At 40.7% G+C, this 26524-nt stretch overlaps 1 protein-coding gene across 1 annotated transcript; it reads right to left on the reverse strand.

Annotated features, from left to right (window-relative positions):
• Positions 1–25742, reverse strand: rubcnl (rubicon like autophagy enhancer). The gene is made up of 18 exons (XM_020713173.3): positions 25595–25742; positions 21858–21997; positions 18765–18870; positions 17372–17810; positions 12559–12869; positions 11262–11359; positions 9679–10042; positions 9325–9370; positions 9119–9227; positions 8458–8594; positions 8304–8368; positions 7420–7459; positions 7219–7296; positions 4884–5004; positions 4068–4129; positions 3465–3618; positions 705–795; positions 1–269 (listed from the first exon to the last, which is right to left on the reverse strand). Exons 1-18 carry the CDS (start codon positions 25740–25742, stop codon positions 172–174), a joined length of 2607 nt encoding a protein of 868 aa, XP_020568832.2. The 3' UTR covers positions 1–171.
• Positions 25743–26524: the final 782 nt, after the last annotated feature.

Here is a 26524-nt window from a genome sequence, read left to right on the forward strand (position 1 = left end):
TATTCTGATCATTAAAAGTTAAAAATAAGTTGTCCCAGAGACATGAGTGTAAAATCCTGAAATCTTCACAGCATTGATATAAAAACAGTTAGTAGTAACAGGAATGTAGCTTTTTTGTAACGAGTGTTGAGGTTGAATGCAGGTCAGCTCAGTGGGACCACAGGGACCACTTCAAGGACGCATCTGGACCTCAGTTCGGGACTGGATCCGTGCACATTTTGGGCAATTTCTTTCCATGAAGCAGCGCTTGTGAAAGCAGGCTCTGCACACTGAAAGATGAAAAAAAATCCTTGACTAGCACATAGTATAAGCAGTAAATAGGACAGTTTCCATATTTGTCCCCTACAACACAAACAAAGCAGCGTGATGGTGAACTACAGTATATCTGAACCAGAGAGTTTTGTTGGGGCAAAGTCTCACAGCATCAAAACACTTGATGCTGTGAGCTGCAGCCTCCTTCTAGTTATTGTCGGATCCACATATTGTGTCTCAGTCATAGACTGTAAACGAGACCTGGACTGAGTGCCCCCTCCCCTCTGTCGTTCTAAACAGGAAGCACCTTTTATCTCAAAAAGGTTGAAATCCCGTAGACTTTTATATTGTAATTCCAAAATGTTCTTTTTTTTCCTTTGGATTTAAGCCTTAACTTTTCTAAGATGGATCTATCCTCTCAAATATCATGGATCCTCTTTAAGTTTCCTCACCTTTGCAGCGTTTGCATATGTTCCTCTGAAATGGAAAGATGACGTCTTTTTGCCGACAAAATTCACAGATAAATCCTCTGGACAAGCAAAGCTGTGGAGAAGTAGAACAAAACGTCAGAGAGACTTGATTCCACTCATTAATAAATGATCTATGTTCTGTACATCTAAAGCTGTGGATTAGGAGGACATTAGCTGTGTTTACATGGACACAATTAATCCTGATTAAAGCCTGATCAGAATAAAAATGTGTCATGTAAACACACCATTTGGAATACTCTGACCTGATCAGACTCATTAGGATCAGAATTTCCTTCTGATTGAGATAGGTGGGTTATGCCCATTATTGATCCAATCTTGGTGCATGTAAACAGTTTATTCCGATTGTGGGTCATTACTGCGTTGGTTTTTACTTCCTGCATACACAGCGTGTCTCTGAAGAGAGCAGCCAAACTCCGTAGCTTTGTATCTGCAAGCAGGGGAGGGTGCTTTGATACAGTGTGCGCTCTTTAGGAGGTTTTGGACCCCAATCTGATCGGCTGCTCTGCGCGGGTGAGCTGCTGGACTCAGGAGAACTGTGTCTCCAAGCAGCTGCTGGACGGTGTGTGAGCTCTGGAGACGGAATGCGGGAGTGTGCAAACAATCGTGTGAATTCGTGTTACCAATTATGACCAGAAAAATAAAATTTTAAAAGGCTGATGTTATTTGCACTTGCAGCCAAGATGCACAATGATGCATTGCCCACACATATTTGAAGTCCATCTAAGGCTAAGCCTTGTTGCGGGTCCATACGGCCAAGAAAAGAGTTCAGCACAGGCCACGTGTATTTAGAAAATGATGTGCAAGTAGTCACTTTAAATAAATAAAACAATGTATTACTTATTAACAACAATAATAAAAGCACGTTCTGAATATCATCTTGCTACGTGCTAACAGCAGCCATGTTTGTTTACAACAGAACTCTGCTACTTCCTCTTCTACGGCCGTTTAGATAGTTCTGCACATGTCAAAATGATTTATTCTGATCTAACGTGAGGCGGATGTAAACGTTTGTTATACTCAGGGCCACACTGTACACTATTCAATTCTGATCTGGGGCCTCATTTATAAAACTTTGTGTAGGATTTGCGTCAGAAGTGGTGTACGGATGAAACATAGGATGTGCGTACGCACAGAAATATTCGGATTAATAAAACTGTGCGCACGCACATCCTACGCATCTTTCCCTTAATAAATCACAACCAATTCTAAATGCAGCGCAGCTTTTGCGGCCTCATGACACGCCCATAGTTGCCCATAAATAGTCCGTGAAATGCCCACAAATTAATATTCATTGATTGCGAAATCATGGCAAACACAGAGAGGATATCAAAAAAACGTAACTTCACTCAATGTGAAGTAGAAGTTATCGTTGGCGAGGTGGAAAAGAGGAGAATAATGTTGTTTGGAGGGCACAGTGTGGGCATTACTAATGCCAAAAAGGCACGTGAGTGGCAAATGTTTGCAGACGCCGTAAATGCTGCAGCCGCACAACCTCGGACCGTGGCCGAAATAAAAAATAAATGGTCGGACATGAAAGTCGAGGCAAAAAAATGTCTGCCGCTGCATCGCCAGAGTGTGTCTGCCACGGGTGGGGGGGCGTGGGGGGAGACTGGCGGCAATAATTGGGGAATCCCTTTTAAGTGGAGTGGTGACTGAGGCGCAGGGGGAACACCGACTCGCCAGATGCACCGGGTGACACCCCCCCAAAAGCCCACAGAAGTCCAACAGGACGCTCGAGGAAGTCGGAACCGGCTCATAAGCCACTCGTCCTCGTTTGCCAGCAAGTTTTCTTGCTGTCTAAAGATGCGTTCACTCCGAATTCTTCCATTTGCCACATCTTCTAAGAACGCAAGATCAACCATTGTGCGTCATTACGCATTGTGATGGGGCATTTTATTTCCCTCCATTTAATTACATCTGACAAGCTACAGATGTCGGTAATAATCGGCGTGGAAATGGGAAATTGATCAGCGCAAATGTAATTTCTTGTTGCTTTCTGAATGGTTGAGACATACGCCATACATTGTTTTATCAAAAATAAAACAAACTAAAGGCATATGCATGAATACCATAATTCTGTAGCTTATGAAGAAATGTTTTACTATGAAAACAACTTTCCCCAGTGGACAATTAATATGTCCGTCTGTGTGTCTGTCTGTCTGTCTGTCTGCACCTATATCTGCTCCGCCAGACGGACACACTGACGAGAATATCAGTTTTGTACATTATTTCGTTCTGTTAAATATATTATTTATGAGGATAAATTGCACAACATGCCAATATTGCAGAACATATTTCACTTTTCTTTCTGCAAATATGTGTTCATTTGAATTTCTGTTGTAATTTTCGTTTGATTTTTTTGTTTATTTCACTGCTGATCGATCAAACGGGTGTTCGTGTAGGCTGTTAATTGTTAGACTTGCTTTGTGAAGTCTTCATGTTATTTATGAGAGGCAGTATTGTCATTTTCACTTTCACGTGTTTCTTCCATCTGCCGACGGTGTCGCCGTTTCTCATTTCACCCGTTATTGTGCGTACCCCTGGGTCAGAGCTTGCGTGAAGGACCGCACATTTTCCAGTCAAGTTTGCTTTTTATAAATATCAACTATTGCGTAGAGAGTGGCGTACGCCTTCTTTTGTGTGTACGCAACGTTTATAAATGAGGCCCCAGATCTTTAATCACATGTACATGCAGCTAAAGTGTCACGGTCTCAGACTGACCTCACAGCTTTCTACGTGACTGGTGGCAGAGAGCAGCAGTGCTCTGGCTGGCGCTGCCAGCTGTCCTTTCTTCGCCCTCAGAAGGTCGTTGATGGAGAAGAAGAGCGGCACCTCCGTCAGGTGAGTTGGAAGCTGGTCAAACTCGGCCAACACCCTGACACAAACTCATCAGTTAGTTAGTGAAACTCCAACTGGGACTCACAACCTGAAAACTGATATTTATCTTTCATATTTATTTCATATCTGTTTATGGTTTCTGTGTCAACATATTTCAAAGGAAACAATGTAACTATGCTACTACTTTTTAGTATCATCTAAAGCAGTCAGTAGTCTGGAAGAGAAGGGGAGGGTGGAGCTGCTGATTTGTAGCAAATTGAAAAAGAGGCAAACATTTTGGTTTGAGTCTATTTGTCTTTATCTCACAAATCTTTAACAGTAATCTTCTCTAAAAGTATTTTTATGCATTTCTGCTTTGTGTTGTAGGATGTAGTTTTGAGTAAGGATACCACCGACACAGTGTTGATGGTATAGTTGCTAGAGAACCATTTCAGCTTTACTGCTTTGATATTTTCTTTATGAACACAAGAATAATAAATATTCCACCTTCCGGAGAATCTGCAGGCTTTCAGCAGCTTCTTGATGCCCATCAGCTGTTCTTGCAGATCCTTTTAAAAAAAAAAAAAAGGAGACAAAAAGAACTGCTTCATTTTTCCCTTTTTGCAGAGTTCAACTACGCTTTTGTTTTTTTCTATCAATCAATCAATCAAACTTTATTTATAAAATAGCACTTCTCACTCAGTTGCGCATCTCCAAGTGCTTTAACATTAAAAACAGAAAACACACAATATTACAGTAAAAACCCAACCCACCCTTCCCACTCCCCTCCGTTAAAACATATGACCCATGACCCCCACGTACAATGAATAATGACTATGTAACTGTAAACAAATAAATAAACAAACAAACAAACAAACAAACAAGTAAGCCTTGGCTCTGCTGTGAGGAAACAGCATATGGGAATCTCTTATACCAGGAGCAGCCTGGCCATGGGAGCATCGCCACAGCGCCCACCCAGGCTGGGACAACAAGGGTCCACTTCACAGCCTTGAAGCTGCAAAGTTAGACTCTAGCTGCCCCAGCAAGGGCGACGACCACGGCAACAACCACCGACCAAGCCGGCAAGCCCCGGAAGAAAAGATCCCCATAAGAAACACTGGGGCTGCAATCATGATAAGACTCTAAAATTAAAGACATATCATGTATATAAAAACATAAAATTGAGAATAAGATGCATAAAATGAAATTCAATACATAAAATAGCCTATACTAGAACTAATAGAATAAATTAGCAGTTAAAATCAACTAAAAGCGAATTGTTTTTGTAAGTTGCTTTGAAATGTATTTCAGTATTGAACTCACCCTGAACTTGCTGAGCTCTTTCACTCGGCTACAGAGCGTTGTCCCCACACAGGCCAGGTCAAAGAGAGGCTCATGCCACACGGAATCCAACAAGTGTTTGGAGAAATCACTCACAGAGTATCTGTCGGTTCCAAACCCAAAGGTCAAAGGGAATCCACAGCTCATTCATGTGTTGTCCAGCTACTTATGACCAAAATTTGAAACTGATGCTGAATTTGTCCAATTCTGATCAGCTTTATTTCATAAAGTGCAAAATATGAGGCTCAAATTCAAACAAAAATTCCCAGTAGTCTTTCATTATGATTAGGCCATTTTTAGACAAAATCAATTGTATTGCTTCTAGGACATAGTTTCTGCAGAGCAGCAGGAGTTCCTCAGAAATTTACCTCTAAGCTGTGGGAGGGACTGTTGGGTCCGAGCAACCCTATGGAGTTAAATCAGTCTCAATAATAAGAAATGCACACAACCTGTTTCACAAACACACACGCTCTGATTCACAACTGTAATTTTACGCAAACGTGCAATATAAATTTGGAAAATGCACACGATGTGTTTCACAAACACACACGTTGTGTTTCACAATTGCACACCCTGTGTTTTACAAACACACCAACTGTTTCACACATGCACAATAAGTGTTTCTCCCAAATGTGCTCGCTGTGTGTGTAACAAACATCATTTTTAGGTACACTTGTGATATGAACTCACAGATCGTGCAAATTTTAGAATGTGCATTCATGGCTCGTAGGTTTATTGCCTTTGGTCGTCAAAAATTAGTGGCTTGTGCAACTTTCCAGTGGACTTGGAAGCAAGGCAACAGTGGTTGAATGCAGCTGGCAGCTGTCTCCTGGTGATTGGATTTGCAATACATTTTTCACTCAGGATAGTTTGCTAATACTTTCTTCTTATTAGCTATGATGCTAGCGTCATTTTAACACTCAGACACCGGTTCCCTTCGGACTGGATCATGAGGAGGTGGAGGAGAAAAATATTCAACTTCCACAGAAAGTTCTGTGGAGAAACTGGCATCACTTTGTACCACTCTCCATATTAAAAAATGCAGCGTGACCACATTACCTCAAGCCAACCTCCCTGTCAATCACAGATCGATACCCCCCCCCCCCCCCCCCCGTTTTTTTTTCCCTCTCCATTCTTCAAATCAGGGCTGAGAGTGGATTCAGCCTCCAACTGTCCTGTTGCGTTACCCCTAAAGTTAGAACAGAGTTACAATACTGACTTTAATCATGATGTATGATTTGAGGGAGCTTTACATCTCCTGGACTTTAAAACCTTTCTGCCATGCTTGTGTGCCGTGCACCTTCAGATCTGACATCAGTGTGGAAACTGGAGAAAGTCTAAGGGGGCATTCGATTGGCTGAAAGTGAGCACGCCTGCTTTGCTGATGAGTTTGACTGACAGATCCATTAGCCAATGGTGACATTAGTTGACCTGCAGCGTGAAGGGAGTCTCAATATTCACCGCAGAGAAATCTCTCACAAATGTGGGGAGATTCACAAATGAGAGCGGGTTTGTGAATGCACATTCTAAAATTTGCACGATCTGTGAGATCTTCTTACAAGTGTCCCTAAAAATGATGTTTGTGAAGCATCTATTGCGCATTTATAAAAAATCTATTGTGAATTCCTGAAAAATGTATTGTGTTTTTTGTGAAACACAGCGTGCACATTTGTGAGAAACACTTAATGTGCATGTGTGAAACACAACGTGTGTGTTTGTGAAACAAAGGGTGTCCATTTCCAAATTTATATTGCACGTTTGCGTAAAAATACAGTTGTGAATCAGAGCGTGTTCATTTCTGATTATTGAGACTGAATTAACTCCATACAACCCGCCCCCCTTCCCCTATTAGTTACTGAGACCTCTATGTTTACAAGCTCTTCCGCTAGCTTACAGCCCTCACATACCCAACCTAATATTATTGTAGCTATCTAGCCATAAAGTTTTGATCCAGATTCCAGCTCAGATGAGGAAAAGAAAGACATACATGGATCTATCTATCTGCAAGTGGATGCATCAGAATGCAGCAGAGCAGGGAGATTGTGGCCCACTTGGCATATTTTCTGCATCACAAATGCACTCTTTGTCAAACAAGATATTTTTTTTAATCTGCTCCTAATTTACAATGATTCTTTGTATAGGCTATGGCCTCCATCATCAAAAAAAGGCTACAAGAACATGTTAAAAACAAAAATTTCATCTGAGTTTTTAAAGAAACAATGCATTTGAGAAGAAAATTATGACTAGATTTTCAAGACAAAACCTTGCCGGTTCCAAACAAAGCTCAGCAGTTCATCCTGGATGTTTAAGGTTGTACCTGCTGAAGTCCCAGCAGGACAGAATCCGAGCAGGAATCACAGACTCAGAGCCACTGTGACAGCAGTCACAGAAATACCTGCAAGAGCATGAAGAATAATCAGGCTTAGTATCTCAAGTTGGATAACAAGATGTGAAGCCGAGAGCACAAACACTTCAGGCTGAGTTTGTTACTTGGTTGATGAACTTTTAGCTTGCATACCTGCCAAGGTATTCACAGTATCTGAGTTTTTTGATGTATCCTGGGGGCAAAAACAAGTCTTTTCAGTTAATTTAATTCTCAGTAAATGGGACTTTCTCAGGACATATGAGGAAGCTTGAAGAGCTATACGGTAAGTCCAGGATTAGCTTTTTCATTTATTGAGTTGAACTTTATTAATCTCATCATGACAGAAAATGATTACAATTACAGCTCAGTAGATCAACCAAACAAATAAGTAAATACATACATAAATAAATGTGCATAATATTAATAATATTTAGGTCGTCATGCAACAGATTGAGCATCCACGTGGGGGGAGGGAAATGGAGGTGTAATGCTGCATTTACACTGGCGTCTGCTGCCTTTCTTTTGTTGTGCGTCAAACTTACCAACCAACAGCTGCCCTTGATGCCTTAACGTTATCAAGGGCAGCCAACGTTTTTCTGGACTTCAAGCATTGCCACATCAAGGAAAACAGGAATGATGTCGAGCCAGTAGCTTGGGTTTATATGTTTTGGAGAGCTCTACAGAGGCGCCGGCAAGCAGGTCGCCATGTCTGAGCTCACCAGAAAAAGTCCAGTTGACTCAGCTTTAAGGCAACACCTCCTGGATGAATGAGAACCTTCTCTGACATCACACCATCATCCTTCTGCATGCTCACATGCACTTACAACAGCTGCCTGGGGGAGGCAGTACTGTAAAAAAAAACAAGCTCTGACCAGGAGCTACAAACTAAACCACACTAATGCAGAATGCTTCGACTGTAAAAGCCTCTGTGTAAATATTCAAAGTTGACCACACCTTCTCATCACCTCACATTCACATCTATGAAAGCTGTGCTTTGAGTCCAGATGTGAGTGTCATCTTTGCTGTACAGTACTTACTGGGCTCTACTTCTGTCCCACAGCCAGCGCACAAAAAGTTCTGCAAAGCCACCATTTCACTGCGTCTGGACGAGAAAAAGACAAGAATGAAACCTCCTTCCACAGTGATCCTGGACTTTTGCTGGTTTCCGGTCTGCTCAGACAGGATGCACACCTGTGTGATGGATGAAGAGTGAAGATGATCTGGAAGCAGGGTGGCGCCCATGTCAGAGATCCTCTCATTCTGGTCCTAATTTGTATTTCCTCTGTCAGGCTGCCTCTGCTGCTCACCACTCCTTCAGTGCCTGGCAGCTAAAGACCACAGACAGAAGGCAACACTAAGTTCATTTTTATGTTTCATTCTAACTGACACAGTCAACATTTCTATTTAAACTCCAAAATATTTCAAAAATGAAAGTACACATTCAGAATTAGTTACATAGTTAACATTCAGTTAGTTATATAGGCTAGAGAGGCTATGCTAGCCTGTTACCATTGATCCATGTGCATGAAGAGTAACACCATATTGAAAAGGTCAGTAAACAATGGTGCAAGAAGTTGTTACATAATGCAGGTATGCAGGTATGCAAGCTAAATTGCATATAGCGACAGAGGCAGTGCATTCACATTTTCATTTCATATTTTATATGAAATCACTTAAAGGCTTCGCTGGTACTAGGGCTACGGTGCCGATCCATGTCTCCTCCTATATAGAAAACATTTTATTTTTTTATTTTTCCACTACCCAGTGACAAACACATTCTTGGTGGGAAAAAGCAGTTCTCATTCATCCAGAGAGAAGTCAAACACATTTGGGCTGTTCCAGGTTTACTCACCTCCTGGAGGGAGCTGCGGAGACTTTGTCGGCCTCTACAGAGTTTGTGCGGCGGCAGCCATTTCCTCTTGAACTGGGACACCAGCCGCTGGGCCAGATACTCTGCACTGCTGTGTGGGACGTCACAAACACACACTTGCACCTCAACACATAAACAGTGTGTAAATCTGGTATGACACTTTTATAGAGGGTAGATATTTGCCTTACTTTGTGTCAGAATCTGTTGACAGAAGAGTTGTGTCGAGTACATAATCTGAAATTCAAACACATGTAACAGTGTTTAGAGTTCAAGGCTTTGTGTAGAGCCGTTTTTGCGACAAATGTTGCTGTTAACTTTCATATACAATGCTTTTTCACTTTCAAGAGCAGTACTGTATTTGACATTGATATTTGCTGCCCCCTGCTGGCAGTTATAATGATGTACATGTAAGCAAATATTTAGTGAGATTTTACTGCATTACTAGTAACCTTCTTTCTAAACTTTTCATTGAAAAAGTTAATTCACAGGAATTGTGTGGAACCTTTTTCCAAGTTTAAACTGTCTGAAAACCATCCCTTTACCTTCAAATCCGCTGTCAGTGGAGAGGACTGAGTTCATTTTAGGCTGCTGCTCTGGTTTGTTATCTCTCGACTCCTTGTCATTTTGTCCCTCTGTGGGTTCATCAGATCGTGTATGTGATATCCTTATGTCATCCTCTGAAGGCATGTGCTTGTTCCTCTCTGGTTCTCCGCCGTGTTTGCTGTGGTCCTGTGTGTGTCTGTGTGCTTTACAGTTCTGTTTGTGCGGTGGAGAGTGCTGTGCAGAGCCTGCATGCATGTTTTGGTGCTTCTCCAGCAAGGCTATCGTTTCATCAAAGCTCAGAGTCCATTTTGCTCCTTCCAGAACCTCCAGCACCATATCCACCACAATGAAGTGAGCATTTTCCTGCACACAATGGAGGAAAGCCTGATGAAGCGCAAAACTTTAATGATCATGTCAAATGCATTTATTGAAAAAGTTTGGTTTTTTTGCTATTATGACAGGTTTTTTTTAGGTGTTAATAAGAATCGTCTTTCATCAAACTAGTGGAAACTGAAATTCTTTTACTTAAAAGTACAAATTGATCATCAGCAGTAGTGTTTGAAGCTCTGCATCAGTTTTCTGTTCAACTGCTGTATTTGTTTTCCTGTCCAAACCTCTCACATATGACATGTGGACTTTATGCACAGTCATGTTCTTTCAGATAATTTATTATAAATAAAACAAGGATTAAATACTTTAAGTCTCTTTGATGTTGTCCTGTGGGAAAACTGCTTTATTAGTGATTATTTACTTCGTTCTCATCTCCTCCATAATTATCTCCAACTATCAATCCATTTTCTAAACCTTCTGTATTCCTTTGAGGGTAACGGGGCTGCCGGAGCCTATACTCGGCTGCTGTTGGGTGAAGCTGGGATAAACCCTGGACAGGGTGCAAGTCTGTCACAGGGCCACACAATCACAGACCCAAACACACTTTAGATTGGGAAAATTTAGAAAATCTGTCTGGACTGTTGGAGGAGGCTGAAGTGCCAGGAGAAAACCCACACAGGCAAACTTCATACAGAAAGGACCTAGGAGCTTTCTCGCTGTGAGGTAAAGGTGGTAACCACTGCACCACTCTGACGCCCAAAATTATTACCAAACAACCTTAATTTAAAATAAAATTTTGCTGCTTATTCTTTGCATTTCACCAAAAATGCATAAAAGCTATAAATTGCAGGTTGGAGATCAGAGCTCAGACTGCATGTCTAATTTTTTGTCAACTTAAAAAAGATCTATTTGTTTTACTAAAGAAGAAGCATGGTGCACAGGTAGTTAAGGTCTTCGACTCCCAATCGGAAGATCACAGGCTTGATTCCCACCCTATCCCCAGTAGCCACAGACTGGCACCAGCATTCGACGTCAGAGCCGTCATCAGTGTGTGAAAGGGTGAAGGGGACTGTGACTGTAAAGCTTTGGGCCTTCGAAGAAGGTTGGAAAGCGCTACACAAGAATACGCCATTCACTGTGACACTATGTTTCTGAAATCCAGGTTGTGTGAACAGTTCAGTGTTTTTTGGGGGGATATTACGTTTAAACAGCTGTACTGAATGAAATGTAAACATCCTTTCAGGTAACTCACCTTTTCCAGCTCACAGCAGGCCTTAAAGATGTCTGCAGAGAAATCTGAGACACCACTGCAGACCCTTTCTTTGTCACATGAAGAGGACCTGTAGCAGTCTAGTGAGAACACATACACACACACACACGCACACACACACACACACACCCACACACACATTTGATTCATCAGAAATATTAAGCTTTTCAGCAGAAAAGTATTTAACATAAGAGTTTCTCTCATTCCAAAAACAGTTTTTATCATTGTTTGATATTCGTTGTTATCTTTTTTCTTAGTCTGTACTTGTGAATCCTGCTCTTAAAGTTTATATTTTAAACTCTGACATAAAATAGGGGAAATCAGGAAGAATTCACCAGCAAACAATGATCTCTCAATCTTATTTTCTGATTGGCTGCGCAGCTTCTGTCACCTGCCTTACCGAGTTATACTTGTTTGGTGAACTTTAGTAACTTCTCACAAATTTAGTATAACTAACCTAGATGAATGATGATTTTCTGTGTCTATTTTTGCTTTTAATTGGAAAGCGCTTCGGCTGCGCGACAACTAAGAAACACTTTTTATGAATAAAGTTTGATTTGGTTTTAATGTGATATTAGAAATGAATAAATAAAAACTGATTCAAAATAAATCAGTTTCTTAAGCTGAAACATCTGTTTCCTCTGCTGAGTTTTAGACCAGCTCAAAAAAAATCATAATCTCATTACCAAGGTAATCAGCATTTCTCTAAGACATTTCTGGATCCAATTCAGCAGTTTGGATATTATTAAATAGTCAAAAATTAAAAAAATTTCCATTTTAATGGTGAAGCCCTTTCTTAGCAAATAAGACGACCTGAGATTATATCAGATGGAGGAACGCTACACTTCTCTGACCAAGAATCATTGATGCACGGGTTAATCTGACCTGCACACAGGTCAGTCCTGCACACATCCCACAGCCAAACTCATTCCCAAGAATCACCCCCCGTGATTTAGAATGACTGATATTTAGCTAAAGTTTTGGTTGGGATGCTGAGGTCTGGACTGTGTAAGTAGATAGCATTCCTAGTCCTTATGTGATTTAGATGGCTGTTTTCTGTGAAGGCAATATGCATTTTTGGCTATGTTTAGAGAATTATGGTTTCTACAGAAAGTGTATATACAGAAAGCCATATCTAAACTCACAGCATCACAGAATCTATTTTGGACCACGCTAAAAGGTATGGAAAAAATATTTTGAGAAGCTGTTATCAAATACCATAATTGTTTGTTATGGTAAAGTGTGAATTTGCACTAATTTAAATAAAGAAAGCTAAAACCTTCATTCCCGCATCTTTGAAAGATCTGCCAGCTGTCCCCATCCACTGATTCTGCCTGACTGTGGCTGCTGAGGATGCTGTTCCGATCGGATGAGAGGCCGACGCTGTTCCGATCGGATGAGAGGCCGACGCTGTTCCGATCGGATGAGAGGCCGACGCTGTTCCGATCGGATGAGAGGCCGACGCTGTTCCAGGCTTCATCCACCTGGACTGTGAACGTGCATCTGCTGGACCTCGCTTTGAATCCCAGATTCTCTACACTGCTGGCTTTCAAGGGTGCAGAACCAGAAGAAGAGGAGGAAAGTTCCAAGCTGGAACAACAAAAAAATGATCAATCAGTTTTGATTAACATATTTCTTATTTGTCCCATGGGGATGGATTTGTAAAGACCTGACTTTATTTTAGAAGCACAGAAAACAACCAGCTTTTCAAAGTTCAGGAACAGCATGTGCAGCAGATTTAGGAATGTGAAGAGTATAACACTACGCTGCTTTCATTCTATTATTAGAATCTAGACTATTGTAACAGCTCCAATAAAACCCCTTTAGATTTAACCTGAGCTCCTCAGGCAGATCAACACAACAGCTGCTGTTAAAGTTTTAGCCATAAAAACCAAGACACATTTTATTCTTCTAGCTGTGAAACTAGATTGCTTTCATTAAGATATCAAAGTTTAACAAAAACTTTTATGTGATCTTAATAATAATCAAACTACAGACATAAATGACCCTGTTGTTTTCCAGTGGACAGACAGATACAACCAGCACCTGTAACCGGACAAAGGAAATCAACTCCACAAATCCTTTAAAATTTTTCACTGAATCAACTGAAAGTGTGTCTTTTAGGTTTCAAAAGTATGCAAATAAAGAATGAGAAAGTTTTAGTCTGTTTAATTAATTCTAATGAGTTAATCATATATGTGGAGAATTTAGTGGCTTAGTAAAAAGATGGAGATTTCTGGGTTTGTTGATGTTTCTGTACATGAAAAAAGCCAGTTTTTACAGGTGTAAATATTACATTTTTGTTCCCCAAAACCCTAAAACTTGATTTTAAAAAAATGACATGAAATACTGGAGAAAACAAACAAAATAGCTTCTAATTTTCAGGTTTTCTTTTTCGAATTCTTTTTTTTTTCATTCAATCAAATGTTTTCTTTCAAGATCCACTCCAATGAAACTGGTGTTTTTGGTGTGTTTAACATGTTCTTGTTGCATTTTTCTGAAAAAAACACATTTCTGATTTTTTCTTTATTTAAATCATTGTGAATCAATAGCATATAAATAAATGCTGTTGGAAAAAGCTTATAAGTTACTACAGCAAGCCACAAGCTTCCTGCTCCGCTTCATTCTGATGCATCCACTTGCAGACAAATAGATTCATGAACATCTTTGTTTTCCTCCTCTGAGCTGGAATCTGGATCAAAACTGTATGGATGGATAGCTGTTAGGTTGGGGGTGTGAGGCACTGTAAGCTGGTAGAGCATTTAACAAAAGCATGAGGGGAAGTAGCGGCGGGCTTACCGCACACTAACTACCTGCTCATAACTTAGAGGTGAATTTCTAATGAGCTCCCGCTGCTCTGCAGAAACTATGCCCTAAAAAGTGACACAGGTTTTTTGACTTTACCTACAAATGGAGCAACTATAATTAAGACCACTGGGAATTAAAATAGATCAAAGGATAATCAGATAGGACTTTGTATGTAATACAGAAAAGCAACACGTTTTGATTCATTTTTTATATTATTTTTTTGTTATTTCTCTTTTCGTGATGAGGCCACACCAACAGAAATAGGCTTCACTGAAATGCCTGCTTTATTAAATTAAATATGTCTAAGTGCGTACGGCAAACAGCCATAACATAGAGGCAGGATAGGGCAAAAACACATGTATTAGTTATGATTTTTTATCAAACATTTTTCTTACAGATGCTCTGGGCTTCTTCTGATTGTAAAGATTCTGCTAAATGTGAGGAATCTGTCCTTGTTCTTCACATCACCTCTTTCATGGAAAAGATTTTTGCACAACGTACTGCAAATCTACTGAGAATCTGCCTGGCGGATTTCTATAGAACATGTCGTTCTTTTTAATTTTGTTTTTGTTTTTTAAAGAATAGATTCCTATTTACAAATCTGCACTACTAAGTCAGTTTCTGGTTCCTCTCAGACAGTGGAAGGCCAGAAAGCGTTCATGAACTGAACTGCCTCTGCGATGCAGAAGGGAACTGCCTTCTTAAGTCAGAAGGTTGCTGCTCATCAGGCACTTTCCTTCTTTAGATCACTTCAAGAGGACAATTTCAGCTAGCTATGACATGGCACCACCTGGTGGTTGTTTGGAAGCAGCACAGTGGAAGATGTATCTCAAAAAAAGATTGGTTTGATATCTTTTTTTTTTCATTTTTTTTTCAGACAAGTAAAGACTAATAAACCTAAAGCAACTCAGCTTTGATTGAACGGTGCTACTGAAACACTGAAACATTATAATAAGAGGGGAACTTTGAAAAATACTACTAGCTTTACAACAAAAAAGCATTGAAATAAAAAATAAAGTACAAGAGATTTTTTATAAAACACAGAAGAACTGTACCACAACAGCTCTCCAAAGTATGTCATTTGTTCAAGTATTAGCTTTCTGTTAAATTATTCACAAATGAAATTAGATCACTGTAGGTCACTAAAGATCTTTGCAAATAACCAAAGATCACTGTAGCTCACTGTAGATAACAATAGAGCAATGTAGATCACTGTAGATCATTGAAGGTATTTGTAAATAATGAAAGATCACTGTGGATCATTACAGATCATTAAAGATAGATAGATAGATAGATAGATAGATAGATAGATAGATAGATAGATAGATAGATAGATAGATAGATAGATAGATAGATAGATAGATAGATAGATAGATAGATAGATAGATAGATAGATAGATAGATAGATAGATAGATAGATAGATAGATAGATAGATAGATAGATAGATAGATAGATAGATAGATAGATAGATAGATAGATAGACAGACAGACAACTTTATTTATCCATTTGGGAGGTTCCCGCATGGAAAATGACTTTTTTTTTTTTCATCAATGAAGATCAATGAAGATTAGTATAGATAACTGTAGATCACTGAAGGTTTTTGTAGATAACCAACAATCTCTGTGGCTCGCGAGCCATATATGGCTCTTTTGATGGTCACATGTGGCTCGCAGACAAATCTTTAATTATACTTTTTTTTTCATTAGACCAGTCCTTCTCGGGCGCGATGCGATGCCAGAGGCGCGCAGTAGTAGCGGTGCTTAGAGAGAAAAATCTGCGCCAGCATTGTCACTTTACTATTATCTATTAATTCACAGAGTTTGTACCAGCCGGAAACCTGTGAATTGCCGTGCCCAAAACTGCACGCTCCCGTCTCTGAGAAAGAGCGCGCAGTTGCGGGGACGGGATGTTAGAGGAAGAAAGCAGAGGGTGGGGGTGAGGGGTCCAGCAGCAGGTGAAACGCGCAGGGATTGTAATAACGTAAAACCCGCTGCCCGTCACTCACTGCAGCATGTGAGTGTATGTTTGGCTCCAGGTCTGCATGTGATCAGTCTGTCTCACATCTACAGAACATTCAGACCTACGATCACGTTTGAAGTCTCAACGCCTGCATGAAGCAGAATCTCACCACGTATCAACCAGACTAGACCATCAGCAAAACTACCACGAGAAATACTCATCATTTATTAGCAACAGCATAACAATGTTATTAAAAAGAATCCACAGACTTATTGTACTTTAAAAATGATGAAATTACATCAAATGCACACATTCACTTGTATATTTAGTTTTAAACATATTGTCGCGGACTGACTTGGACTGGGTGGCTGTTGGGCCGCGTTAAAAGTTCTGGAGTTCATGAACGCATCAAGCAGAGATCTGATTGGCTCTCAGTTCTGTCGCTCAGCCTGTTGTTAGGTAATTTGGACCAATGGGGTTCAGCCATGGGCCAAATAAGGGAAATGGGAGGGCTGACGCGGCAGGAGCGAATATAAAGTTGGGAGAAGCGCTCTCGTCTCAGCGGGAGAGATTCAGGAGTTGCTGAATTAATTGTACGGCGTTTGTTGCGGTCTGCAGTAACCAGAATAAAGAACCTTAAATGAGGTTAAGTCTCCATGCCTCAGTGTGGGAAAGAGACACTACATTATTGTATGGCTCTTTCGAAATTACATTTAAAAATATGTGGCGTTTATGGCTCTCTTGGCCAAAAAGGTTCCCGACCCCTGCTTTAGAGCAATAAAGGTCACCATAGATCAAAGGAGATTATTGTAGACTACTGAATGTCTTTGTAGATAATCAAAGATAACTGTAGACCACAAGAGATCAATAAGGATCACTATAGATCATAACAGATTAATGAAGATCACTATAGGTCACTGTACATCCCTAAAGTTCTTTGTGGATAACCAAAGATCAGAGTAGACCCCTGTATCACTAGATATCAATGACGATCAACTAATATTTGTTATCAAGGCCAATGGACTTTATTTTTTTTAAATAGTGATGCAGATGAAGATTTAACTTTCACATCTATTTGAAGTAAACATATTTTTAACCATTGCTAAGGGTGTTTTCAATTGTGATTAGTTTTATGTTTTTTTTTCTTTAGCGACCCTTGAAGCTCTACAAAGACCTTCACACTTTGGACACATAGACCCATATAGTTTTGAACTCACAGGGTGAGGGCTTTTTCCAACTCCAACACTGGTGTTTATGTTAAATATGTTTGATGTGAAGAGATTTTGTCTGGAACGGCTGGTGGAAGTGAACAGATTTGTGTACCTTGAAGGATCTGCAGGTGGAGTTCTCCTCCCATGCCAGGAGAGGGGTCTGGGTCTCCTGGAAAGGACTGGACTGCTCCTTGGCAGGAGGAAGTTTCCACCTCTAGGAGAAAGAGGAAGTGGTTTCTCCTTGTTCAGGATGTTCCTCTCATGAGGTTTTGGCTCCTCTTCAGAGCTGGAGAAAATGTTTTGATGTTTCTCAGCTTTGTCATTTTTTCTTCCTTTTTCGGTGTTTTTTGCAGGACTGTGGGAGTCTGTCTGCAGCAGGCCGGGCCGGGTTCGTCGGAGGGCTTTCCTTCTCGAGAAAGTCCCTTGTGGGAGCTTTTTGGGAAATGTGCTGGCGTCTCCTCCGCAGGTTTCAGGTGATGACAGAAGGAGAAGTGGCGCCTTGCTGGAACCAGCTGCACTCTGGTTCTTCTCAGGAACGCCGTGTAGTGTTGCTGATTAGAAGAGAAGAGGGAAAAGCTGAAATTAACTTTTTATGTTTTAGAGCCACAACCAGCTGAAAATACAAAAATCCCAGACTTTAAGAAAAAGACTAGGCACGTTACAAAAACAAGAAGTCAGAATTTTGGTAAAGGTGACATGTCAGTAACAATATTCAGATGATAAACAATTGGGGGGCTGCTAAGTGAAAAAAAAAACTTTGAAGATCCAAATGCATTTTTACACACTAGAAGAATTGATAAAACTATAATTAAAGCATATTATTTGAGTGTTCACTGCGACCCGTCACTCACAGCACGGCTGTAGAAACTTTCACTCCACGGGTTGAGTTGTCTATGACCTTAATATGTTGTGTGGGCTACCTGTGTGCCCTGTACAGGTTTGGCCAGTTTTTCACCCAAATCTACTAAATAAGGGCAGTTGTGAGTAAGTTTATGTGCGAAATCCGTCCCTCCTCCCTGACTACTAATAAACAATATTGTGCAGGTCTATCTAGATCCCTGGATTTTAATGAAATTCAGACACCGTGCTCACTACTTTCTTTGAATGCCGAATATCATGTCACCGATTTCTCAAAGTAAAAGTGAATTATGCTTGTGCTGCTTAGATGCTGACACCCTGGCCAGAAGGAGGACAGGGCGGACATCGCCTTTGAGGTTCTTTCGTCCTTAGCTTTCTTATTATCATTTCTCTGTTTATGAATTTTATTATGAGGGGCTTATTGTATTATTTTATTGCATGTGTGTGGATAGGTGTTGTTGCGTTCTTGTTTATTTTTACGTACAGCACCTTGACTGTTCTTTTTTCATGAAAGGTGCTTTAGAAATAATTACTTTGAATTTTAATTTAATAGGCACAGCTGTCAGGTGCTGCTTGTGTGAGTGAAGCTGTCTGTGAAGCTGCAACAAAGCTCAAAAGCCTGTTTGCTTCAGTGCAGTGGTGCTCACATGCATGTGTCAGAGATGCAGGAACAGGGGATTCTGCAGAATCCACGAACCAGCTGACATACTGGCCTGTGAAGGAAGAGGAGGACACGCCGCTGGAGCTTCCCATCTGCAAAGCAAAAACATGAGATTTCACAAGACGTGCACCTGACATCAAGGATTCTGGTCAGGCTGCCTTCAGTTACTGTAATGCAACTGCACTGCAAAAACTGAAGAAGAAAGTTAAAAGACTCTTGTTGCAAGAAAAATAGGTTCCTATTCTTTGTCTTGCAGGAAAAACTATTGTATTTAGCAAAATTATCTTAGTTCAAGAAAACGTGTCTAGATTGTTGCTTAAAATAAGAATTTTTCATACAATCATTTTCTTACCCCTTGGCAGATTATTTTGCTTGCGGGCAATAAAGAGCACATTGTGGAAACAAAAATAAGCATTTATTGGGAACTAGTTAGCATTTTGAGGGCACAAAAAATAGCATTTTGTGGGCAGAAATTCGTGTTTTGTTGGCACAAATTAGCCTTTTGAAGACTCTAATTACCATTTTCTAGGGTATAACTAGTATTTTATGGGCAATAGCATTTTGTGAACAATAACTAGCATTTTTTGGGCACCAATCATTTTGTGGGCTCTAACTTGCTAATACAAGTTACAATACAAGTTGCTAATACAAGTTATGAAATACTAATTTGTATCCACAAAATATTTAATTGTGGCCACAAAGTTAGAGGTAACAATACTTTTTTTCAATTGTTTTAATGTCATGTCCAAGAAACATACTCTAGAAATATTATTGATGTTGTTTAAATATTGAGTAAACTCTTCCTTTTTATTTCAAGTTTTACTAAAAATCCTTTTTATGACCTGTTGTTCTATTTGTAAACAATATTTTATTTTTAATAATAAATGTACACAACTGTAAGTGATGCTCAGAGTTTTCCTATTGTTCCAATTTCTTGAGAGTTTATTCGGACCTGCAAAAAAAAGCCACCAAGCAGCTGATGAAGCAGCTGCCAGGTTTGATCAAGGCTTAGCTAAAAAGTTGCATTTTTAGTCCACTGAAAGGTCCCGCCATAAAAATCTGAAGCTCGGAAGATTGAAAATAGTTTTCTGTTGTATTTGTAAAATCATGAAATGAGACTGTTGGAAGCCAACATACCAATTTGATGGAGACACTTAACTTAAGTGTAAGGGTTTGTCGGTATATTATAAGCTTAGTCTGGAAAAAATTGATGTTTTACAATATGTAAAGACAAAAAAGTTTTTATTTTAAAATTGTTAAAAGGCTGGATGTATTTTCTTTTGAAAGAGAGTCCTATTGTGATAAATAACGCGCTATACTATTAAAAACAAATAAAGATTTAAATAAAGATGCAAGTTGTTGTGCCCAAACATAAAGCACAAGGCACTCACAGCTGATTTAAGTGAAAATATTGATGCATATGAAGCTGTAACAAATAACATGATCAAAATCATAAATTAAATATTGACAGGCCTTATAAATGATCATGATGCAGAACATTGTGGGCTCTTGCATTATGACTACACCCCATCAGTCTGTGGTTCTACTGCTGCCCGGTCAAATGTCAGCCACAGTTCGTCATCCTCTTACATTGCATCCAAACGTCCTGAGGTGGCTGACAATCTTGCAGCAAAGGAAGCTGAACGCAAGATTGTACAAGAAGAGTAGAAACGCTGATAAAATGCAAACTCTTAAACAACCTGAAGTTCAAGGATCAGGGCTTGAGTGTCTGCAAGCAGCAAAAGAAGTGGAGGCAGCAAGAGCGGGATTGTAAGCCTGTGACAGCTAAGTGATGCCCAGTCCATTGGAGTTGAACAGGTTAGCCTAAATCTCATATCACCTGCTGTAGAACACCTGTCTCACAGAAGTGTGCCGAACGGCCCTCTTGATGTTGCTGAAATGCCTCAACCAGAGCAAAATGGTGTAACACTGACGAGATTAGCTACACTTGAGCCAACAGTGTTCAATAGTGAACTCATTCATTTGAATGAATGGAAAGTTTTTTAAAGTCCTCAAGAAAGAGGCCCTTCAGGACTGTTAGTGTGGAAGATAGAGGCTAGAATCACTCTTAGTGATGCCGACAGCTGGTCTCGCCATACAAAAGCGTCTAGAAGCTGTAATCACCAACAAAAGCTTTTCCAAAAAGTGTTAGTCCCACTTTGATCATATTTTCTGCTTTTGTATAAGGTTTTCTATTGACTCAACTTTTATTCTTACACGTCCCGATTTCTTTGTATGAGTTTATTTGGCGTAATGATAACGTACTTTGGAAATTTCTGTCAGTAGACCACTAAAGAAATCTTCTTACTGATGAAAACATTCATGTGTTTTTGCTGTACATACCATAGAAACAGAGCAAAACTTTTACGTTGATGAAAACCCAAACCCAAAATGTTAGATGGATTTTATTTTGAAAGTGAGTTAAATTGTCTTTAAAGTTGTGTGTTTCACCATGAACAGTATGAAGGATGTACATTCCAAGGTACAGATCTAATAATTTAAAAGCATTTTTGGACTTTAGCATCAATTTAAAGTGGCAACAAGGTTAAAAAGATTTGACTTAACATAATTTACCACAATTTGTGCAAAAGGTATTTTTAGTTCTCTACTCCATCTAAGCTCAGAAATTATTTTACAATGGTGTCTAAAGGATTTCCCCACATAAACCACCTAAACTTTGTTTGACTGCCTGCTACATAAAAAACTCATATTTTTTTTTAAAGCATGACAATCATATCTCACCCTGCCTGGGAAGAGCCCAGGCAGAGGTCAGTAGTGATTTGAAAAGGCCAAATGTCATTAAAGAACTAGACATCCAGAACCTAATCTGTAAATTCAAAACATTTTTCGACTTCACCTTCATCAAATGATCTTTTCTAAACCAACATGTTAGAGGACCTTCTGAACAAAACAGATTTATTATTAACCCAATAAATATGTCGACACTCTTCAAGCTTGAAGCACAGCTTCCTGTTTGTGTAGATGATAACATCTGCTGACAGTTTCCATTTAAACAACACAAAGCCATAAAGCTTTGCTTTTTAGATGACCACCTCACAAAGTTTTTCATAGTACTCACCATGCTGTGATCCACTGAGGCCAACCCGCAGAGAACCCGGCTGGAGTCCGACCCAAACGTGCCCTTATCCACCAAAAGCTGGGGCAGCAGCAGAAAGAAAGAGAAGTGGCTGATTATCAGCACTTCCTGAATTTGGCTGTCTGTGGTTGAACAGAGCAGTTTTCTACACAACCATCTGCTACAGACAACTGCCTCTCCACCATTACACTCTAATGCCCTCCAACACAACAGTTTTCACTCATTTCACCTTGGAGGATTTTTTGGTAACAGGAAGCTGATTCACACTTTTATTCTGGGGATCATTTCAAAAGCACTCCTGCTGAATCATTTCTCTTCGTGACGAAAGTTAAGATTTTTTCAAATGAGGAAACAAACCAGATATTTTACCCAAATGCAGTTCTTTAATCTCACAGGAGCATTCTTGTGTCCTCAGAAGGGATTCCATGTCATGTTTAGTGTCTTCCTCACTGCTGCTGCAGTCCAGATGTGACGGCAAAGTCATTGTCAAGAAATCATGTTTGTCTCAAAGTCTTACGGCGGCTTCCAGTGAAAAAAGGAATTTACCTCAAAGGCAAGAATCCATGGGTTTGATTGGCCTCATAAAATGTGGAAGCAGCTCTTATTTAGATGTTGGGGTCAGGAGTGTGTTCTGCTTCTGAGAGAAACAGTTGCTTTTAGATACTCAAAACAAGTTTGTGACTGTTACAGAAGATGACGATATATTTAAAAATGGCCAAAGCCAAGTTCCATGACCGGGGTTTGTAAGATGGAGCTAAGCCCCAGAGAGCTTAGCTCCTGGGATCACTCAAGCTCTCAAACTCCCCCACCACGTTAAGGTGGCGGTTCACGGGTTCACTTGCTGGGTGGAGTGTCCCTGCCCCAGGTGGAGGAGTTTAAATACCTTGGGGTCTTGTTCACGAGTGAGGGAGCCCGGAGCGTGAGATTGACAGGTGGATCAGAGCAGCGTCCACAGTTGTACAGTCGCTGTATCGGTCTGTTGCGGTGAAGAGAGAGCTGAGCCAAAAAGCGAAGCTCTTAATTTACCGGTCGATCTTCGATCCAACACTCACCTATGGTCATGAGCTATGGGTCAAGACCGAAAGAACGAGGTCCCGAATACAAGCGGCTGAAATGAACTTCCTCCACAGGGTGGCTGGGCGCTCCCTTAGAGATAAGGTGAGAAGCTCGGTCACCCACGGAGAGCTCAGAGTAGAACCGCTTCTCCTCCACATCGAAAGGAGCCAGTTGAGGTGGCTCGGGAATCTTGTACGGATGTCTCCTGGACGCCTCCCTGGAGGGGTGTTCCGGGCATGTCCCACTGGGCGGAGGCCCCGGGGAAGACCCAGGACACGCTGGAGAGACTACGTCTCTCGGCTGGCCTGCGAACGCCACGGGGTCCCCCCAGAGGAGCTGGAGGAAGTGGATGGGGCGAGGGAAGTCTGGGCATCTCTGCTTAGACTGCTGCCCCTGCGACTCGGTCCCGGATAAGTGGAGAAAGATGGATGGATGGATGGTATTTACATGAAGTTTGTGAAAGCCAAGATATTTCTGTTTACTGCTTTTTTTTCATTTTTTTTCACTTTCTTCAAAGATAATGCAGGTTTTGAGGGTTTATTCAGACTGGATACTTTTGTTTCCTCCAATAATCCAGAACAAATCTTCCGTCTTAATGCACCCAAGCGGACATGGTCTAAGAAGGAACCGGTCTTGGACCCGTCTTTGGAGGTGGTCTCGCTTGGTTTCCAATCAGACTGAGCGCCAGTTCGCTCTGAAATTCCTAAGTCTGAGGGTGTGTTCAGACTGAAAAAATCATTTGGTTTGGATCAAGTCCCAAACCTTGCATTGGGTCTGGATTCAGACTGCTGTCAAGCTGACTTTCCAATTTAGAATTAAAGCTAGTAAACAAAACCATGTGACTAAATATCTCTGTAAATGACCCAGTTTACTTTTTTTCTTACTATTCTTTAACAATTCCTTTGATTGAAGATGCTTTTAATTTTTACAAGAGGTAATGTTTAAGATGTAAAAGAACATTCAAAAAAACACTGTTAATGTTTGTAATGTGTATTTTTGTTTTGAAGACTTTTATTTTGAAGGCCCCACCTACTTCCGGTTTTTCCTTGAAATCCCTACGCATGCGCCAATTCAGCAGAGACAGAAAAAAAACGGTTAACGGCTGACGCAACAACGACAAAAGAAACGGACCTATAACAGACGGATAATCTTTTAAATCTATAATTTGTTTTAGCAACTAGCTGGAAGGTGAACAGGTATGATTACTGGTGATTCAATGAAGTACATTGTGTCTATAAGTTCTATTAAGCAGTTAAATTATTTTTTGTCAGACACTGGGTTTGTTTTGTGTAAAACCTACCGACATGTTTCGGCGGAATGCCTTCCGCCTTCGTCAGGGTCGTCATCAGATGGTGGCGTGTGACGTCTTTAAAAACAGCTGATTTGTGACTGAGGCGGAGTCACCTGTCAAACTTTGACAAGTGACTCCGCCCCTTGATGTCCGTCTTTCTCTGGAGGATGTTGCTCCAGGTGTGAGAGAGCAGAAAAGCCCCCTCATCCCGGTTCATGGAAGTGTGGGCTCGTTTTCTGGTCTCCACCGCCTCCATGATCCATCTGCGGTGTCTGTTGTCTTCGGTGCGGAGGACTTTGGCCTTTTCCCAGTCCATGATATGGTTTTCTTGTTTGCAGTGATCCGTTATGGCTGATTTCATGTTTTCTTGAACTGCCTGTTGTCGTCTGGCTCTTGTTAGTATTTTGTTTGTTTCCTTTTCGCATTCTTTTTGATGTTCTGTTTTTCTTGTGATGAAGGAGCGTCCTGTTTCTCCGATGTATGTTTTATTGCAGGTGTGACATGGGATTTCATAAATGACATTGCATTTTTTATTTTGTTCAATCTTATCTTTTGGGTGAACCAGTAGTTGCCTGAGTTTTTTATACGGTTTCACTGGGGTGCTGATGTGATGCTTTTTCATGGCTCTTTGGATGCGTTCTGTGATTCCCCTGATGTATGGCAATGTAACCATTCCTTTGTTTTCTGTTTTTTTCCTCAGTTTTTCCTTTTCTACTTCCTTGCATTTCCTCTGCTCCACCTGTGTTTGTCCCTTTTTTATGGCCCATTGAGTATATTGACACCTGGTTAGTGCATTTTTTATGTGTTTCTATCTAAATTCGGGGCTGGCTATGCTTAGCCAGCCCCGAATTTAGATGTCAGGTTCACAGTGATACCAAGTGTTCAGAAATTACGATGCCAGAAAAAAAACAAGATTTAGCAAGACTTTATGCAGACCCAAATGAATAAATACAATCACGTCAACAATCCACATCTAAAAAAATGTTAAAAAGTAGTTAAAAGTCAACCAGAGTAAAATAGTTAAAAATACAGTTGAATCGACAATTCAAAATAAAAATAAAAGATTAATAAAATCAGTATAAAAAGTTAAAAAACACAAGTGGACCGACTGGTCAAGTTCATAACAAACATCCTGCCCAATGAAGGGATCTGATGAGAGGAGTGACCAGTTCAGGGAGCTGCAGCGCGTCTTCTCTCTGAAGCCTTTGCTCCTACGCCGCTGCAGGAGTAAACAGAGGTCCTTATTCCCAGCACCACAACAGTGTTGGCCACTCTCTCTCCAAGTTCGACCGTGTTCACGTTCCTTGACTTAGCTGCGTTATGGCGTTGAAACAGTTCCTCCCACACTGTGCGCTTGTCCCGACCGCGTCACGTCCTCTCCCGGTCCCAGTGGTGAAACTCGCCTCTGCGCAGACCAGCTGGCTCCCAGTGCGCTTCCCTCTTCTCCGGCTCGAATTCTCCCTTGTCGGGGAGTTGTCCTCCCTGCTCTTGCCTGCCCTCTGGCTTTTAAAAGACGGCATGACGCCAAACAGCCAATCGCATGACATTAGGGAGGGGGTTTCCAATTAGTCCTTTTTTTCCTTCTGTATAGTCCTCAATATTTACAATAAAATTATACAAGCACAGCAACAAAATCACAGCACACAGAAAAGAAAAGAAATCATGCATTACAGTTAGGACAAAGGTAAACCTTCTGACATAGACAAAGCAGCTGTCAATTGCACAAGCTTTTGAAGCAGCGCAGGCAGAATCTAAACTTTTCACGTTTCACTTTAGAAAAGTTCCCTTTGGATTATCGAGTGCACCAGAAGCTTACCAAAAGGCAATGGACATCATGTTATGTGGAATCCCTGGCACAGTTTGCTACATGGATGACGTAGTGGTCTTTGCAGAGAGTGAAAAGCAACTAGAACAGAGACTGAGGCAACTCTAGGTGCAGTTTTGCTACAGACTCAGCAAGATGGACAGAACAAGCCAGTGGCATATGCAAGTGGTTCGTTGACTCCAACTGAATGTCGCTACTCCTAAATAGAACGTGAGGCTTTAGGTTGTGTATGGTCAGTGAACATTTCAGAACTTACTTTGGGGAGGCAAGTTTACTTTGCAAACGGACCACAAACCTCTAATTTACATGTTCAACCCAGACAAAATGACGCTAACACCCCCACGAATACAGACACTTGGCTTGAGACTACAACCACACGACTACAAGATCGAACACATAGTCAAAAAGTCCGATGTTGCTGATTTACTCTCAAGACTTCCTTTACCTCAGACTGAGTATAACGAGTATGTGGAAACA

Source organism: Oryzias latipes, chromosome 21 (genome assembly GCF_053564925.1).
Source record: "Oryzias latipes strain Hd-rR chromosome 21, Olatipes_Hd-rR_3.1".
NCBI classification, from domain to species: Eukaryota; Metazoa; Chordata; class Actinopteri; order Beloniformes; family Adrianichthyidae; genus Oryzias; species Oryzias latipes.